General features: G+C 44.1%; 1 protein-coding gene across 1 annotated transcript; it reads right to left on the bottom strand.

Annotated features, from left to right (window-relative positions):
* Positions 1–5,619: 5,619 nt before the first annotated feature.
* LOC118381578 (G-protein coupled receptor 61-like) lies at positions 5,620–10,803 on the bottom strand. The gene is made up of 2 exons (XM_035768498.2): positions 10,431–10,803; positions 5,620–8,911 (listed from the first exon to the last, which is right to left on the bottom strand). Exon 2 carries the CDS (start codon positions 8,711–8,713, stop codon positions 7,334–7,336), a length of 1,380 nt encoding a protein of 459 aa, XP_035624391.1. The 5' UTR covers positions 8,714–8,911; positions 10,431–10,803; the 3' UTR covers positions 5,620–7,333.
* Between the last annotated feature and the right edge of the window lie 5,753 nt (positions 10,804–16,556).

The raw sequence follows: 16,556 nt of genomic DNA, 5'->3' as shown, positions 1-16,556 counted from the left end.
CTCTCATCGTCATGTGACGCAGAAATCAAGCAAAATAATTGCTGGGTCTGATGGGAAATGAAGTCTAAATCTATCATTAATTGATTACATTGATTCTCAACCACGGGGCATAAGAGGACCAGGAGCTTTCAGGGTGCCTGAAAAAGCATAAAACGAACACATCGAAAATTACAGCAGCTAGACTAAAAGGTGGTCCCCAGATTGTTTGAGAGCGTTTCAAAGATTTTACTGAGTTACGGTTCATATAAGGAAATCGGTCAATTTAAAAAAAAGAATTAGGCCCTAATTTATGGATTTCACATTTGTATTTTATTTTATTTTATTTCACCTTTATTTAACCAGGTAGGCTAGTTGAGAACAAGTTCTCATTTGCAACTGCGACCTGGCCAAGATAAAGCATAGTAATTCGACACATACAACAACACAGAGTTACACATGGAATAAACAAAACATAGTCAATAATACAGTAGAACAAAATAAAACAAAAGGTCTATATACAGTGAGTGTACATGAGGTAAGATAAGGGAGTCAAGGCAATAAATAGGCCATGGTGGCGAAGTAATTACAATATAGAAATTAAACACTGGAATTGTAGATGTGCAGAAGATGAACGTGCAAGTAGAGATACTGGGGTGCAAAGGAGCAAGATAAATAAAGTATGAGTATGAAGCGAGCGCCAACCAACGAGAGGGTACAGGTCGCAATGGTGGGTAGTGTATGGGGCTTTGGTGACAAAACGGATGGCACTGTGATAGACTGCATCCAGTTTGTTGAGTAGAGTGTTGGAGGCTATTTTATAGATGACATCACCGAAGTCGAAGATCGGTAGGATGGTCAGTTTTACAAGGGTATGTGTGGCAGCATGAGTGAAGGATGCTTTGTTAAGATATAGGAAGCTGATTCTAGATTTAATGTTGGATTGGAGATGCTTAATGTGAGTCTGAAAGGAGAGTTTACAGTCTAACCAGACACCTAGGTATTTGTAGTTGTCCACGTATTCTAAGTCAGAGCCATCCAGAGTAGTAATGCTGGACTGGCGAGCAGGTGCAGGCAGTGATCGGTTGAAAAGCATGCATTTAGTTTTACTTGCATCTAAGAGCAGTTGGAGGCATGACTGGGAATATGACTGGGAATATATTGTAGATATGCATCTGTTGGTAAAAAAAAAAGGCAAGGGCGTGGATCAGTTTCTGATGTGACCACCGCTTGTTTGATGCAGCATTGAGTTTATTAGGTTGTTGATTGTGGCCTATGGAATGTTGTCCCACTCCTCTTCAATGGCTGTGCAATGTTGCTGGATATTGGCGGGAACTGGAACACACTGTCGTACACATAGATCCATAGCATCCCAAACATGCTCAAAGGGTGACATGTCTGGTGAGTATGCAGGCCACGGAAGAACTGGGACATTTTCAGTTTCCAGGAATTTTGTACAGATCCTTGCAAATCCTTGCAATGGGGCCGTGCATTATCTTGCTGAAATGTGAGGTAATTGCGGCAGATGAATGGAACGAAAATGGGCCTCCGGATCTCGTCATGGTATCTCTGTGCATTCAAATTGCCATTGATAAAATGCAATTGTGTTTGTTGTCCATAGAATATGCCTGCCCATACCATAACCCCACAACCACCACAGGGCTCTCTGTTCACAACATTGACATCAGCAAACCACTCGCCCACACAATGCCATACAAGTGGTCTGCCATCTGCCCAGTACAGTTGAAACTGGGATTCATCCGTGAAGAGCACACTTCTCCAGCGTGCCAATCGCCATCGAAGGTGAGCATTTGCCCACTGAAGTCAGTTACGATGCCAAACTGCAGTTAGGTCAAGACCATGGTGAGGATGACAAGCACCCAGATGAGCTTCCCTGAGATGGTTTCTGACAGTTTGTACAGAAATTCTTCAGTGGTGAAAACCCCCAGTTGCATCAGCTGTCTGGGTGGCTGGTCTCAGACGATCCCTGGGCTAGTTACATATGGTCTACGGTTGTGAGGCCAGTTGGATGTACCGCCAAATTCTCTAAAATGAGGTTGGAGGCAGTTTATGGTATAGAAATTAACATGAAAATCTCTGGCAACAGCTCTAATGAGCATTCCTGCAGTCCGCATGATAATTACATGCTCCCCCAAACCTGTGGCATTGTGTTGTGTTACAAAACCTTTTATTGTCCCCAGCACAAGGCTCACCCGTGTAATGAGTATGCTGTTTAATCAGCTTCTTGATATGCCACACCTGTCAGGTGGATGGATTATCTTTGCAAATGAGATATGCTCACTAACAGGGATGTAAACAAAATTGTTTTAAAAAATTGAGAGAAATAAGCGTTCTGTGCGCATGGAAAATTTCTGTCAGGTTGCGTGTTTGAATCGTATCACGAACAACTTTAGCATTTTAGCAACTTTGCAACTATTTACTACTTTATAGGTACTTTGCAACTACTTAGCTAACCCTTAACATGTTAGCTAAACCTTCCACACACCTTCACCCTTCAACATAACTCCATAACTTAACCCTAACCTTAACTCCTAAACCCTAGCCCAGCTAATGCTAGCCACAACAACACAACATAACATATCATACAAAATGTCAGTGGTTATATGTTGCCATGGGAATAGCAGAGCCTGGAGAAGCTGGGGGCTGGTTTACTGAGGGGTCTTTGCTGAGGAGGAGGTGTGAAGGGAGGCCTGTTGAGTTTCAACATAAATGTAACTGTACTAGGTCAGCAACAAGATCGTGGTAAAAAAAAACGACAGGGCATTTCATGCATAGTATTACACTTATTGAACAGAGTCAGAATTATTTGTTGGAATTTGGTCGTAGGAGTTTGCTTATGCATTTACTCTAGTGAATTCCAACTGAAAAATAATATATTATTGTCCTACACTGTAAATTGTGTCACTGCTGATTATTTCAACAGTATCTATTTGTCCTATGCTGGTAAACCCTGTCCTACACCTACACTCTCTTCTCTTTCTGTCTATCCACTACTCTCATAATATAATGAGTGAAATGTGAAAGTGTCCATCGTGCCCTTTGTTGTGACTGTTTTTCTCTTTTCTTTTACCTGAAGTTCAGATCCCCGACTCCGACTTTGAAGTTAAAATGTCACCCCGAGGTTAGAGTATTTGAACTGCATCTTTCCCCCTCTTTCAATGGTATATCAAAGCAATGAGGGGCACCGACCACATACAGTGAACTACAATACTGCTCCACCCAGCAGCTAATGGAAATAGAGATGAGCCACCCAAATAACCTCCATTAAGAAAGTTAACATCAATCCTGCACACAAACAAACATAAAGTAGAGCAGTTTTACAGAATATATGTATTTATAAATTATATTCATCAATCCTCAACAATATGCTAATTACCTTTTTGGAGGATCAAAACATTCTGGTGGAAGAACAAAATGGTTTTCGTAAATCCAGAGCCTACATACTGTAGATCATATATTTTTGGTCTGTACAATAATTGGAAATTGATCACATGAAGAGAAGCCTACTTTTGCATATTTCATTGATTTCCAGAAAGCTTTTGATTTTGTAAATAGGGATCTTTTAGCATAGAGTTTGTTAAAGACAGGGGTTGAAGGGAAATTTTATCACGCAATCCAGTCTCTTTACAAAGTATAATTTGCTAGTGTGCGTGTTAATGAATATTGTACAGATTGATTTCCCACACCCTCGGGTGTAAAACAAGAAGACGGCATATCACCGACTTTGTTTTCTATGTTTATAAATTATTTGGCAAAATAAATTAAACAGTTAAAATTGGAGTAAGATATTATGATGAAATGCTGATGATATTATTTTGATGGCAGAAAATGAACAAGACCTGCAGAACATGTTATTATGTGCACACAATTGGTGTAAAAGATGGAGACTCATGATCAACCAGACAAATACACAGATAATGCATTTTAGAAAACCAGGTACTAAGATAAGTGTTTTTCAGTTTTGTTTTTGCGAAGACATTCTTGAGCTTACTAGCAATTAGAAATATTTGTCTATTTTTATTGATTAACATACTACCTTTCTATACGGAACATCTGCCCTGGCCAACTCAGCAAGTAGAGCTCTTGGGGGAGTCAGGAAAAACTAAAACACTCAAAAATACTGGTTATGCTACGTATTCCAAACTGTATCAGACATGTGTGTCCTGTTCTGGACTATTCAGCAGTAGTGTGTGGTGCTAAGAGGTATTTTAAAAATGAACTTGTCCATAATAGAGCAGTACGTTACTTTTTAGGAGTCCACAAGTTTGCACTGATTCAGGTGAGATTGAAGGTATATCCCAGACTGGCCAATAAAAAGAAAAGATTAAGATGGGCAAAATAACACAGACACTGGACAGAGATGTGTTTTTTTCATTGCAACTCTGCCTAGAAGGCCAGCATCTCAGAGTTGCCTCTTCACTGTTGACATTGAGACGGGTGTATTGCGGGTACTATTTAATGAAGCTGCCAGTTGAGAACTTGTGAGGCATCTGTTTCTCAAACTAGACATTCTAATGTACTTGTCCTCTTGCTCAGTTGTGCAGCGGGGCCTCCCACTCCTCTTTCTATTCTGGTTAGAGCCAGTTTGCGCTGTTCTGTGAAGGGAGTAGTACAGAGCATTGTACGAGATCTTCAGCTTCTTTGCCATTTCTCGCATGGAATAGCTTTAATTTCTCAGAACAAAAATAGACTGACGAATTTCAGAAGAAAGTTATTTGTTTCTGGCAATTTTTATCCTGTAATCGAACCCACACATGTCAATGCTCCATGTACTCAACTAGTCTAAAGAAGAGCAGTTTAATTGCTTCTTTAATCAGCACAACAGTTTTCAGCTGTGCTAACATAATTGCAAAAGGGTTTTATAATGATCTATTAGCCTTTTAAAATGATAAACTTGGATTAGCTGACACAACGTGCATTTGGAACACAGGAGTGATGGTTGCTGATAATGGGACTCTGTACACCTATGTAGATATTCCATTCAAAATCTGCCGTTTCCAGCTACAATAGTCATTTACAACATTAAGAATGTCTACGCTGTATTTCTGATCAATTCAATGTTATTTTAATGGACAACAAATGTGTTTTTCTTTCAAAAACAAGGACATTTCTAAGTGACCCCAAACCTTTGAATGGCAATTGTTTGGATAACCTTATTACTATTATGTATTGGGTCCTTCTGTAGCTCAGTTGGTAGAGCATGGCGCTTGTAATGCTTGTAACCCAGGGTAGTGGGTTCGATTCCCGGGACCACCCATACGTAGAATGTATGCACACATGACTGTAAGTCGCTTTGGATAAAAGCGTCTGCTAAATGGCATATATTATTGATTTTTAGCTTACATTTCTTTCACACTTCATGCGATGCACAATGCAGAGAACATCGGAAGAAGAATTATCATTTAATTATCATAGTGAATTATTGTAATGTTTGTTCATGTGTCAATTAATTCCATAAGGGATGGCTTGCCAATTGGCAAATTTGACACAAAAATAACATTTCATTCATTCATTCATATTTGTTAAACCAATCAATAAACGATTAAGAAGCCAGAAACTAAATAAATAACTTTTATTCTGTACTCTTGCATAAACCATATATGTTTTAACAAGGCTGATACCTCAAATTGGCCAGTACTGTTTTGGACAGCTCAAACCATTCTAAATCCCCTCACAATGTGACACCAGAGATAGCAGACGTGAAGGCGTTGTATCAATTCTCTCAGACAAAGCCACAAGGACAGCTTTTGTCAGTCTGTCCTTGTCCAGCTGCAGAAGGAAAGCAACCCAGGGAGCATAGAGTTAAAAATATGTGGCATGACTTACACCATATCTTTTCTATGTGTACATTGTGTGCTGGACCTGCAAATTAAATCAATATTGTATCTGAGGTAGAGAACTCTGAGGAGCTGCACTGTAAAATATAATTGGTTTATTACATTCTCCAACCCGCTGCTCCACAGCTAATCAACACACATTGAAAAGACAGTTACTGTATTCCATTTGAATACACCATTGTATTTTGTTAATTAATCGCAAAAGATACAGTAATCAATAATACCTAATAATCTGTCAGGTTGTATCAAACATAAAACACAGCTACATTTGTAAAACAGCAAATGTAAAAATCTAAATGTATAGAAATGTAATTAACAAAAATACTCCTGCCTTAATTAACTGAACATCTGCCCGTGTCAATTTGAGGGGCACTGTACTATCTAAACGGTAGATAGATGAAAATACATGTATTTTCTGACAGGCCAGAAGAAGTTCAGGATTAGTAAGGAAAAGATTGCCTACATCCTAACTGTGGTCACAATAAACCTGGCCTGCTTATGGGAAAACACAGATGATGTGTTCAGGAAAAGCACCAGAGAGAGGGTGTATCTGCCCAGAGGTTTTACCTATCAACAACAGGTGGCTGCCCCATAGTGCTTTTTACTTCCTCCGTGCCTCAACCTCACAACCAGGGCACAATTAAAGTACTGTAGCTCATTCATCATCTCTAAAAGTCCCAACTTTCAGTAGTTATATAGTGACCATTCACTCACTGTCTACTATACATCCGTTTAATTATATTTTACAGAGGTGAAGGGGTCAGGAATACTTACATATTTTCAGGCATGTCTTCCTGCACTCCAATATTGGTTTCTATATTCAACAGCTTATGTAAATAAGCTGTCATACATCAATTCTTCAAAAGTAATTGATCTACCAGTATCAGATATTGGACAAGTGTTTGGCTCAATGATGACTTCTGAAAGTCATAAAACCTGATATAGTTTAAAGTAGGCTGAACGAAAGAAAGGCTGACAGACTATAACATACCCTTTGCTCAAGGGCTTGTTTGGTTTGAAATCCCAAAAAGAAAATCTCAGAATATATAATACATCTGTATTAATAGCATACTGACACTATCAATGCATTGTGAAGTAAAACAAAGTAAAGAATTAAATCTCTAAAACAAATTCCCTAACAAACAACCCCAATATCGGCATCACTCACTGACCATATCAACCTGTCAGATACACTGCAGCTACAGTTGTGCCATTTGTCTTTCTCCCCAAAATTCCACAATCCACAGCAAATTATTTGTTGTATACTCTAATAGGAACATGATACAAATAATATAAATTCCATAGCATTGCAGCCTTTACAGAATGGAAAGTGAAGCTGCAATATGCGATTCCCATTGCACAGCTTTTGATTGTTAAGAATAAAATGCTTTATGTTAAAACTCCGTGACGTACTGTATACCAGTGTGGTTATGTTACTGTGGTAATTGTTATCCTGGTAACTTTTTGTGTTGATTTTTTACATAAAATAAATCCATAACCTAACTGTCCGATATGATATGGTTGTTTTTAATCTGGTGATGCTCAAGGAACTCTGAGGTCTCCTCTGCAATCTGTCCTGGGATGCGGAAGTCAATGGGTATAGGCTGTGGGGGCTGGCCCCGGGGCCGGCAGGCCTCTCCCTTGGGGCTAGAGGTGCTGTGGGAGTCCTGGGGATCCAGGTTGCAGCCAGTGCCCTGGAGGAACTGCAGGAAATTCTCCTCTATGGATCCCTCACGGCTGGGCAGTCGGTCCTCCTCTCCCGTTGCCTGGCGAAACAGGCAAGGCACATGCTTGCCCAGCTCCTCGCGGATCTGCCGGTTCAGACAGCCGTAGAAGAAGGGGTTGGAAGTGAAGCAAAAGTAGCCGATCCAGGTGACGACCTCCTCCAGGGGGACCAGCGTGGCTGGAGGGCTTGAGGCCAGAGCTGAGTACAGGTGAAAGGAGAAGTAGGGCAGCCAACAGCACAGGAACTGTCCTCCCACTGCTGCTAACACCGCTGCCGCCTTACCCCCTCCGAAGGCGCGGTGAGGAGTGTCGCGCCCCGCCCCTGTCCTCGAGCTGGTCACCATGGTGGAGCGGCTGCTGAGCGACTCAGAGCGATGGCGGTGTGGCGTGTCCATCCAGGTCGGCAGGGGCCCATGGTGCATGGCCGCCACTCGCGCCACCTTGAACATGCTGCAGTACACTACCAGGATGACCATCAGTGGACACAGGAAGTACACCAGTGTGAACAGGACCATGAAGGCAACACGGTTTGACCCGCCCCCTGTCCAGTGCAAGGAGCATCGCCTGTGACCCTGAGCAGCAGAGGGGGAGGGTACACCTCCACCCCCTCCCCCAACTCCAGCACCCTCCAGAAGAGGAGTCCTTTCGCCCTGTAAGGCCCAGGCCAGCAGCGGCAGGACGGACATGGACAAAGCTTTGACCCATATCCCCACCAGCACTGAGGCCACCAGGCCCAGGGTCATCTTCACCTCGTAGCGCATGGGGTGGATGATGTAGTAGTAGCGCTCCACGTTGATGGCTGAGATGGAGAGGATGGCGGCGCTGACCAGGCACACGCTGAGGAAGAGGTAGCTCCGACACAGGGCCTCGCCAAAGAAGGCCCGGCCTGAGAGCATGCCCAGGGGCATCAGAACCAGGGCCGCCAGCAGGTCCACCAGGCACAGGTGGAAGACAAAGGCAAACTTACGTAGCTGTGGGGCCTTGGCGATGACAGCCATTATGGCCCCGTTGCCCACCACGGCCAGCAGGTCCATGAGCAGCATGGCGAGTAGCGCTATTGACTGGGACAGAGCTCCGCTCTCAGGTGACTCAGAGGACGAGGTGTTGGGCATGGGCAGTGGGAAGGGGAGGGAGGAGTTCCACAATGGCTCCATCGAATGGCGGGACAAGGCGGGCGGGGGGTGTCAATCACAGGCCCATCACCCATCCTTCACAGCCTGGGGCGGGGCCAGGAACCAGAGGCCCAGTCTGGGAGGTCAGACAGCAGCCGCTCTATAGACAGGGGGTGAGATCCTGCGTCACCCTACGAAAAGTCAACTCCCCTCAACCTCCTCAGCAATGCAGGCCTTTTCCTAGGAACAGAGAAAAGCAGGATGAAGGACATTAGCTACTGCAGTTTGATTAAGCTGAACCACGGCGCACCAGGCTATGGCCCGTGACGTGAATGGGCAAAGCACTGACGAAGGAGCGGCGTTTTCAAATCGAACAGTAATCCGCGCTGCTCGTCATGTTGTCAAAAAAGCAGCAGGATGCATACAACATCTCTTTCCCATTAAATATATTTTAAATTTTCATTTGGAAGGCAGGTAAAGGGTTTTTATCAAAAGCAGTCACTTTTGCATGTGAAAACACATGAATCCTCTCAGACTCAACTCGAGCACACTCTCAGTCAACCTTAGCCACAAACACAGCCCTCAGCTGTGAAACCTGCTACTAAAACCTGGGGTGTTATATTTAATCCAAACAGCTGCAAAATGTTCTGTTTTGCAACAAAAACTAGAGTTTCCATTGGTTTCAGGGGGGGACCTACCCCGAAACCAGGGCACAGGAGCTGGCACAGGAGCTCATGTGTCTCCATTTGTGATGCTGTTTCTCAGCTGTCCCAATATGCACATTATGCATTTTAAGAGTACACAACACTGAATAAATGTCTTTAGAATGACACTCTATCCTATGTATTCCTGCCCTTTTTCCTTTTTCCTCTTCATCCTCTTCCTTCCCATCTTCCTCACCCCCTCTCCAATACAATGAGCAGTATGTTAGCATTGCTTTTCTTCCAGACTCTGTGATTCTCTTTTGTCAACAATATCACATTCAGTATAAGCCTGTATGGCTGCTCGTGAGCCACAGCAAACGCCAACACCTCATTGAAAAGAAAAGGGGCGTAAGATAATGCCATTAGATCTGCATGGCCTAGTCATTGTGGATTTGCCTCTGCCTGTACCGGATTAGCCACTATGCTAATCTATTAGACACCAATTCTAGCCTTATTAGTCTCCCACACCAACTCTTCTCTGACTGCACTTATGCCCCCATGCAGCCCCTTAACACACACAACACATACTTCCATTCCACCCTGCCCCTCCTGCTTCTTTCATCCAAATTGAAAGCTATCCACAGGTCACTGTGACTGTCCCTATCTCCCGTCTCAGCACCCAGTCTTTCAACCATCAATCAGAACAAATCAATTGCATTCACAGTCTACAGGGACCAACCCCATGCCCAACATTACATAACACGCCCATGTTAATAACCCCATGTAACAACACCATGTTACAAGACTTGATCACATCATGTATTCTACATGCAAGGAGGATTAGAGAGAACTACAAGTAAAAAGACAGTAAGAGACAGAGAGACAGACAGAGACAGAGACATAGAGATCTATATTTATAGAGAGAGAGACAAAGAAAGACATAGAGAGAGACAGACAAAGACAGAGAGGGAGACTGAGAGAGACGTAGCGATATATATTTATAGGGAGAGAGACAAAGAGGGAGACTGACAGAGACAGAAAGAGACACGGAGGGAGACAGAGAGTCAGAGAGAGACATAGAGACAGAAAGAGACATACAGAGATGCATAATGTACCTGGTTTTGGGCAGGTTTTGTGATGCTGTAGCCTGCTGTCTGTCCTGCTTTTGAGAATATAAAGCTGGCTGGTTAGTTCCCAGTTCTGGGTTGCATAGTAGACATCAGTCAGCAGCATGTATTGTGTATGATGCTGACTGCTGTTGAGTCACTCCCCTTCTTTATCAGAATGCTCCACTTCCCCTCCTCTGCCTTTGGCTCTTCCTTCTGTTGTTTTCTGGATGGCTGTATCTGTTTTCAGAGTGATAGATTTATGGAGATGAAAGAGAAAAAAAGAGACAGAGTAAATGGTGTCTCCCTCCTCTTGCTGATGTAAACCGCGCATGCACACATACACACACACACAGGCTCACTCTCTCCCTCTGTCTTCAACACTCACACACAGTGACTGCAGAGCTGGAGAGTGAGGCAGAGGCATAGGACCAGAGCCACTCTCTCTGCTGTGTCTTAGTGCCCCGGTTGTCTTGGCTTTTGTTGTGTTACCTCTCTCTTGGTTTATTGATTCCATTCAAACACATCATTATAGCACAAACCCACACGCACCATAGATATTTAATCAACCTGTCTTGTGAAGTATTTGTTCAATATTTACAAAGGGAAAGGGATTCTGTGTGGAGTTTGCTGTGTCCTTTCACATGGTGGTTTCAACTGAGACAAAGAGACATTGATTAGCTTAGGTCCTTAAGCTTAAGGCATCAGCAGCCATTCCATCCAGACCATCATACTGGTATAACACAGCAGCATTTGTCTCCTGTTGCCACAGTGATCTTCACTGAAATGAGGAAAAGTGGCTGATGAATGTTTTCATATACTCCTTCTCATTGCACTACCAAATCATCTCCACTCCAGTGTCTATGGGAGACAATGACATGGAAAACATGGAAGGCAATGCTTCTCAATGCACTACCAAATCATCTCCACTCCAGTGTCTATGGGAGACAATGACATGGAAACCATGGAAGGCAATGCTTCTCATTGCACTACCAAATCATCTCCACTCCAGTGTCTATGGGAGACGATGACATGGAAACCATGGAAGGCAATGCTTCTCAATGCACTACCAAATCATCTCCACTCCAGTGTCTATGGGAGACAATGACATGGAAACCATGGAAGGCAATGCTTCTCATTGCACTACCAAATCATCTCCACTCCAGTGTCTATGGGAGACAATGACATGGAAACCATGGAAGGCAATGCTTCTCATTGCACTACCAAATCATCTCCACTCCAGTGTCTATGGGAGACAATAACATGGAAACCATGGAAGGCAATGCTTCTCATTGCACTACCAAATCATCTCCACTCCAGTGTCTATGGGAGACGATGACATGGAAACCATGGAAGGCAATGCTTCTCATTGCACTACCAAATCATCTCCACTCCAGTGTCTATGGGAGACGATGACATGGAAACCATGGAAGGCAATGCTTCTCAATGCACTACCAAATCATCTCCACTCCAGTGTCTATGGGAGACGATGACATGGAAACCATGGAAGGCAATGCTTCTCATTGCACTACCAAATCATCTCCACTCCAGTGTCTATGGGAGACAATGACATGGAAACCATGGAAGGCAATGCTTCTCATTGCACTACCAAATCATCTCCACTCCAGTGTCTATGGGAGACGATGACATGGAAACCATGGAAGGCAATGCTTCTCAATGCACTACCAAATCATCTCCACTCCAGTGTCTATGGGAGACGATGACATGGAAACCATGGAAGGCAATGCTTCTCATTGCACTACCAAATCATCTCCACTCCAGTGTCTATGGGAGACGATGACATGGAAACCATGGAAGGCAATGCTTCTCAATGCACTACCAAATCATCTCCACTCCAGTGTCTATGGGAGACGATGACATGGAAACCATGGAAGGCAATGCTTCTCAATGCACTACCAAATCATCTCCACTCCAGTGTCTATGGGAGACAATGACATGGAAACCATGGAAGGCAATGCTTCTCATTGCACTACCAAATCATCTCCACTCCAGTGTCTATGGGAGACAATGACATGGAAACCATGGAAGGCAATGCTTCTCATTGCACTACCAAATCATCTCCACTCCAGTGTCTATGGGAGACAATGACATGGAAACCATGGAAGGCAATGCTTCTCATTGCACTACCAAATCATCTCCACTCCAGTGTCTATGGGAGACAATGACATGGAAACCATGGAAGGCAATGCTTCTCATTGCACTACCAAATCATCTCCACTCCAGTGTCTATGGGAGACAATGACATGGAAACCATGGAAGGCAATGCTTCTCATTGCACTACCAAATCATCTCCACTCCAGTGTCTATGGGAGACAATGACATGGAAACCATGGAAGGCAATGCTTCTCATTGCACTACCAAATCATCTCCACTCCAGTGTCTATGGGAGACGATGACATGGAAACCATGGAAGGCAATGCTTCTCAATGCACTACCAAATCATCTCCACTCCAGTGTCTATGGGAGACAATGACATGGAAACCATGGAAGGCAATGCTTCTCATTGCACTACCAAATCATCTCCACTCCAGTGTCTATGGGAGACGATGACATGGAAACCATGGAAGGCAATGCTTCTCAATGCACTACCAAATCATCTCCACTCCAGTGTCTATGGGAGACGATGACATGGAAACCATGGAAGGCAATGATTCTCATTGCACTACCAAATCATCTCCACTCCAGTGTCTATGGGAGACGATGACATGGAAACCATGGAAGGCAATGCTTCTCAATGCACTACCAAATCATCTCCACTCCAGTGTCTATGGGAGACGATGACATGGAAACCATGGAAGGCAATGCTTCTCAATGCACTACCAAATCATCTCCACTCCAGTGTCTATGGGAGACGATGACATGGAAACCATGGAAGGCAATGCTTCTCAATGCACTACCAAATCATCTCCACTCCAGTGTCTATGGGAGACGATGACATGGAAACCATGGAAGGCAATGCTTCTCATTACACTACCAAATCATCTCCACTCCAGTGTCCTAGGCGAGACAATGACATGGAAACCATGGAAGGCAATGCTTCTCATTGCACTACCAAATCATCTCCACTCCAGTGTCTATGGGAGACAATGACATGGAAACCATGGAAGACAATGCTTCTCAATGCACTACCAAATCATCTCCACTCCAGTGTCTATGGGAGACAATGACATGGAAACCATGGAAGGCAATGCTTCTCATTGCACTACCAAATCATCTCCACTCCAGTGTCTATGGGAGACGATGACATGGAAACCATGGAAGGCAATGCTTCTCAATGCACTACCAAATCATCTCCACTCCAGTGTCTATGGGAGACAATGACATGGAAACCATGGAAGGCAATGCTTCTCATTGCACTACCAAATCATCTCCACTCCAGTGTCTATGGGAGACGATGACATGGAAACCATGGAAGGCAATGCTTCTCATTGCACTACCAAATCATCTCCACTCCAGTGTCTATGGGAGACGATGACATGGAAACCATGGAAGGCAATGCTTCTCATTGCACTACCAAATCATCTCCACTCCAGTGTCTATGGGAGACAATAACATGGAAACCATGGAAGGCAATGCTTCTCATTGCACTACCAAATCATCTCCACTCCAGTGTCTATGGGAGACGATGACATGGAAACCATGGAAGGCAATGCTTCTCATTGCACTACCAAATCATCTCCACTCCAGTGTCTATGGGAGACGATGACATGGAAACCATGGAAGGCAATGCTTCTCATTGCACTACCAAATCATCTCCACTCCAGTGTCTATGGGAGATGATGACATGGAAACCATGGAAGGCAATGCTTCTCAATGCACTACCAAATCATCTCCACTCCAGTGTCTATGGGAGACAATGACATGGAAACCATGGAAGGCAATGCTTCTCATTGCACTACCAAATCATCTCCACTCCAGTGTCTATGGGAGACGATGACATGGAAACCATGGAAGGCAATGCTTCTCATTGCACTACCAAATCATCTCCACTCCAGTGTCTATGGGAGACGATGACATGGAAACCATGGAAGGCAATGCTTCTCAATGCACTACCAAATCATCTCCACTCCAGTGTCTATGGGAGACAATGACATGGAAACCATGGAAGGCAATGCTTCTCATTGCACTACCAAATCATCTCCACTCCAGTGTCTATGGGAGACGATGACATGGAAACCATGGAAGGCAATGCTTCTCAATGCACTACCAAATCATCTCCACTCCAGTGTCTATGGGAGACGATGACATGGAAACCATGGAAGGCAATGATTCTCATTGCACTACCAAATCATCTCCACTCCAGTGTCTATGGGAGACGATGACATGGAAACCATGGAAGGCAATGCTTCTCAATGCACTACCAAATCATCTCCACTCCAGTGTCTATGGGAGACGATGACATGGAAACCATGGAAGGCAATGCTTCTCAATGCACTACCAAATCATCTCCACTCCAGTGTCTATGGGAGACGATGACATGGAAACCATGGAAGGCAATGCTTCTCATTGCACTACCAAATCATCTCCACTCCAGTGTCCTAGGCGAGACAATGACATGGAAACCATGGAAGGCAATGCTTCTCATTGCACTACCAAATCATCTCCACTCCAGTGTCTATGGGAGACAATGACATGGAAACCATGGAAGACAATGCTTCTCAATGCACTACCAAATCATCTCCACTCCAGTGTCTATGGGAGACAATGACATGGAAACCATGGAAGGCAATGCTTCTCATTGCACTACCAAATCATCTCCACTCCAGTGTCTATGGGAGACGATGACATGGAAACCATGGAAGGCAATGCTTCTCAATGCACTACCAAATCATCTCCACTCCAGTGTCTATGGGAGACGATGACATGGAAACCATGGAAGGCAATGCTTCTCAAAGCAGTACCAAATCATCTCCACTCCAGTGTCAATGGGAGACAATGACATGGAAACCATGGAAGGCAATGCTTCTCATTGCACTACCAAATCATCTCCACTCCAGTGTCTATGGGAGACGATGACATGGAAACCATGGAAGGCAATGCTTCTCATTGCACTACCAAATCATCTCCACTCCAGTGTCTATGGGAGACGATGACATGGAAACCATGGAAGGCAATGCTTCTCATTGCACTACCAAATCATCTCCACTCCAGTGTCTATGGGAGACGATGACATGGAAACCATGGAAGGCAATGCTTCTCAATGCACTACCAAATCATCTCCACTCCAGTGTCTATGGGAGACAATGACATGGAAACCATGGAAGGCAATGCTTCTCATTGCACTACCAAATCGTCTCCACTCCAGTGTCTATGGGAGACGATGACATGGAAACCATGGAAGGCAATGCTTCTCATTGCACTACCAAATCATCTCCACTCCAGTGTCTATGGGAGACGATGACATGGAAACCATGGAAGGCAATGCTTCTCAATGCACTACCAAATCATCTCCACTCCAGTGTCTATGGGAGACAATGACATGGAAACCATGGAAGGCAATGCTTCTCATTGCACTACCAAATCATCTCCACTCCAGTGTCTATGGGAGACGATGACATGGAAACCATGGAAGGCAATGCTTCTCAATGCACTACCAAATCATCTCCACTCCAGTGTCTATGGGAGACGATGACATGGAAACCATGGAAGGCAATGATTCTCATTGCACTACCAAATCATCTCCACTCCAGTGTCTATGGGAGACGATGACATGGAAACCATGGAAGGCAATGCTTCTCAATGCACTACCAAATCATCTCCACTCCAGTGTCTATGGGAGACAATGACATGGAAACCATGGAAGGCAATGCTTCTCAATGCACTACCAAATCATCTCCACTCCAGTGTCTATGGGAGACGATGACATGGAAACCATGGAAGGCAATGCTTCTCATTGCACTACCAAATCATCTCCACTCCAGTGTCCTAGGCGAGACAATGACATGGAAACCATGGAAGGCAATGCTTCTCATTGCACTACCAAATCATCTCCACTCCAGTGTCTATGGGAGACAATGACATGGAAACCATGGAAGACAATGCTTCTCAATGCACTACCAAATCATCTCCACTCCAGTGTCTATGGGAGACAATGACATGGAAACCATGGAAGGC

This window comes from Oncorhynchus keta, chromosome 21, assembly GCF_023373465.1.
Source record: "Oncorhynchus keta strain PuntledgeMale-10-30-2019 chromosome 21, Oket_V2, whole genome shotgun sequence".
In the NCBI taxonomy this organism is placed as follows: Eukaryota; Metazoa; Chordata; class Actinopteri; order Salmoniformes; family Salmonidae; genus Oncorhynchus; species Oncorhynchus keta.
The sequence above is the reverse complement of the archived record's forward strand: the minus strand, read 5'-3'. Positions and strand labels throughout refer to the sequence as shown.

Bases quoted from the DNA above. Each gene is read 5' to 3' on its own strand.
- LOC118381578 (XM_035768498.2), bottom strand. From the start codon at position 8,713: ATGGAGCCATTGTGGAACTCCTCCCTCCCCTTCCCACTGCCCATGCCC.